The 2364-nt window shown below is 35.5% G+C and overlaps 1 protein-coding gene across 1 annotated transcript in view; it reads right to left on the bottom strand.

Annotated features, from left to right (window-relative positions):
* Positions 1–1504: 1504 nt before the first annotated feature.
* The window catches only part of LOC111722819 (arylacetamide deacetylase-like), an 8364-nt gene continuing 7504 nt past the window's right edge, over positions 1505–2364 (bottom strand). Inside the window, exon 3 of the mRNA XM_023509151.1 lies at positions 1505–1873. Coding sequence (XP_023364919.1) covers positions 1800–1873 — 74 coding nt within the window. The 3' untranslated portion in view covers positions 1505–1799. The remainder of the gene's footprint in view (positions 1874–2364) is intronic.

Genomic DNA, 2364 nt, shown 5'->3' with positions numbered 1-2364 from the left:
CCAAAGTGGCTACACCATTTTTTATTTCTCCCAGCAGAAGGGAGGATTTCAGCTGTTCCATGTCCTCACTAACACTTGCTACTATCTACTTTTTCCTTATAGTCACACTAGTAGGTGTTAGTGTGCTTCACTGTGTGCTTTTGTTTTTGTTTTTGTTTTTTGCCAGGGCTGGGTTTCAGCCTGCCACCACCTCTGTCATATGGGGCCAGCACCTTACTCCTTTAAGCCATAGGCGCTACCCTTCATTGTAGTTTTGACATGATTTCTCTAATGACTAATGACGTTGAGCATATTCCCATGTGCTTATCAGCCATTTTAATTTTCATAGAACTAAAATGATCCATCTTTTAATAGAGTTTGTTATTTATTTTTAATATGAATTAAATAAGAATACATTCAAAACTGGGGCACATATTTGTATAAATATTTAAAAGTATATTTTATCTTTTAACTACATGTGATTTATTAGTCATTTCAATGACTCAGATGCAGGAATGTGACTTATACTACTATTTGACTTACCATTTTTAAGAAAATTAAAATCAAAAATGAAGTGGAAATATAAAACTTGGCATAAGCTTGGATTTTCTAGTTGCTTTTTTAAAAGTTTTATTCTCCCTACTCTACTACATTTATTATTGATGATTGAAAGGATGGCATTGCTCCTATCTAAAGCGGAAAAAATAAACTAATAGACTAATAAAACTAATAGAAAAAAAAAGAAGAAAACTCTTAATACATAATAACCCCCTCTGAAGAGAAAGATCACAGCACACAGCTGCCTCCTCTGATTAACTACCTGTGGCTTCTCTTAGGGTTTGTTTTCACAGCAATGGGAAAGAACTGAGAAAATAGGAGAAGTCTGACCCAGTTACTCACAGACCACATTCCAAGCAGTCTGTTAAGGCAGTCTCAGAGAGAAGGGGAAAAAAGGAAAAACAAACCACCCACAGAAGCTTCTGTCTTTTGGGATCAGAAGCTTCTGCCTTTCTCTCTCTCTCTCCCTCTCTCTCTCTCCAAAAGTAAAGATTTTACTTCTTTCTATCCTAGCCTTTGTCTCAGAATTCTGTCTCATCCCACATTAGAAGGTTCTAAATATTGGGCATCATCATGTTCCCACTTTACAACTTTATAATAATGATTGAACTTGGCAAATAGTCATCACTATGTTATTCCTTAACTTTTCATTTATTTTCTGATGTTTAAATCTAATAGGCATGGGGCTACCTAGCAATCTACCCCCAATTTTACTGTCCCTATATATTCCTTTCAAACATGGGTTGTTGATGTAGCACACTATTTTACACAAACTCATTAACTTTGTTCAATTAGTTAATAAATATTAATATTTTAGATTCATCAAGTGCCACACACCAGGCTAAGTCTGTCTTAGATATTTTATCATTTAGTCTTCACAATGACCATCAGAGGTGGGAATTATTCATAATGTAATTTTATAAATTGTTCTCCTTCTCCAGAACACTCATTATTAAAAACTTTAAAATAAAGCTTGAGAGGATATTTATTGCAAATAATCAGGTCCATGGATGATACAATTTAAATTTATGTGAAAAGAATATTCTTTATGGTTAGCTCTTTCTTCTTACCTAAATCACACAGCCTGCGTGCACACACACTTTTTTCTCAGCTCTACTTAGGGTAGACCTAGCTTTCACTTTTAATCACCTCCTTAGTATAATCTGAGAAACACGTATTTTTTGCATAATCGTTTGTCATCTAAGAAAGCTGAGGGAGTTGGTGCACCTGGCATCTGACCTGAAAACAAAACCACGTGGCTCTTACTTGGTGGATATGACTACAGCATCAAGTCTCTCTGCTGTCCATCTTGACAGCAAGTCATAATGACGTAAAGCTGAAATAAAAGAAATAATAGCAAGATATTAGTGAGAATAGAGAAATGAAGTCTATTTCCTTCACAAAAACTCTACGGTACCTCTTTTAAGGGTACATTTTTGAGAAAAATTTAATGTTGTACTTATTATCTACAAGAAACTACTCTTCCAACTCAGAGGAATTTGAGTTTGCCTGTGAACCTTCTAATTGTTCTTCAACCCTCTTATCATCAGTCCTACAGATTTTGTCATTGGTCCTTCTAAGTCAGCCACATTCTCCAGAAGACTTACCCAGCTTCCTTATTGGAAGAGATATTGACTGGCTCTGTTCCAGATGATGGGTATACAACAGTGGAAAGATAAGGTCACTGATGGGACCAATGTGTTCTCAGATATGTGATTCAAAGACATACAGATAGACTCTATACCACACTGGGAGGTTGGATAACCACTCTGTTTCTACCTATGGACACATTAATATCTCTGTATGCTTTTTCTCCAATTAATCTAC

The sequence above is a fragment of the Otolemur garnettii genome, unplaced genomic scaffold (assembly GCF_000181295.1).
Source record: "Otolemur garnettii isolate 467f Iridium unplaced genomic scaffold, OtoGar3 scaffold00478, whole genome shotgun sequence".
In the NCBI taxonomy this organism is placed as follows: domain Eukaryota; kingdom Metazoa; phylum Chordata; class Mammalia; order Primates; family Galagidae; genus Otolemur; species Otolemur garnettii.
This window is presented reverse-complemented; position numbering and strand designations above follow the sequence as displayed.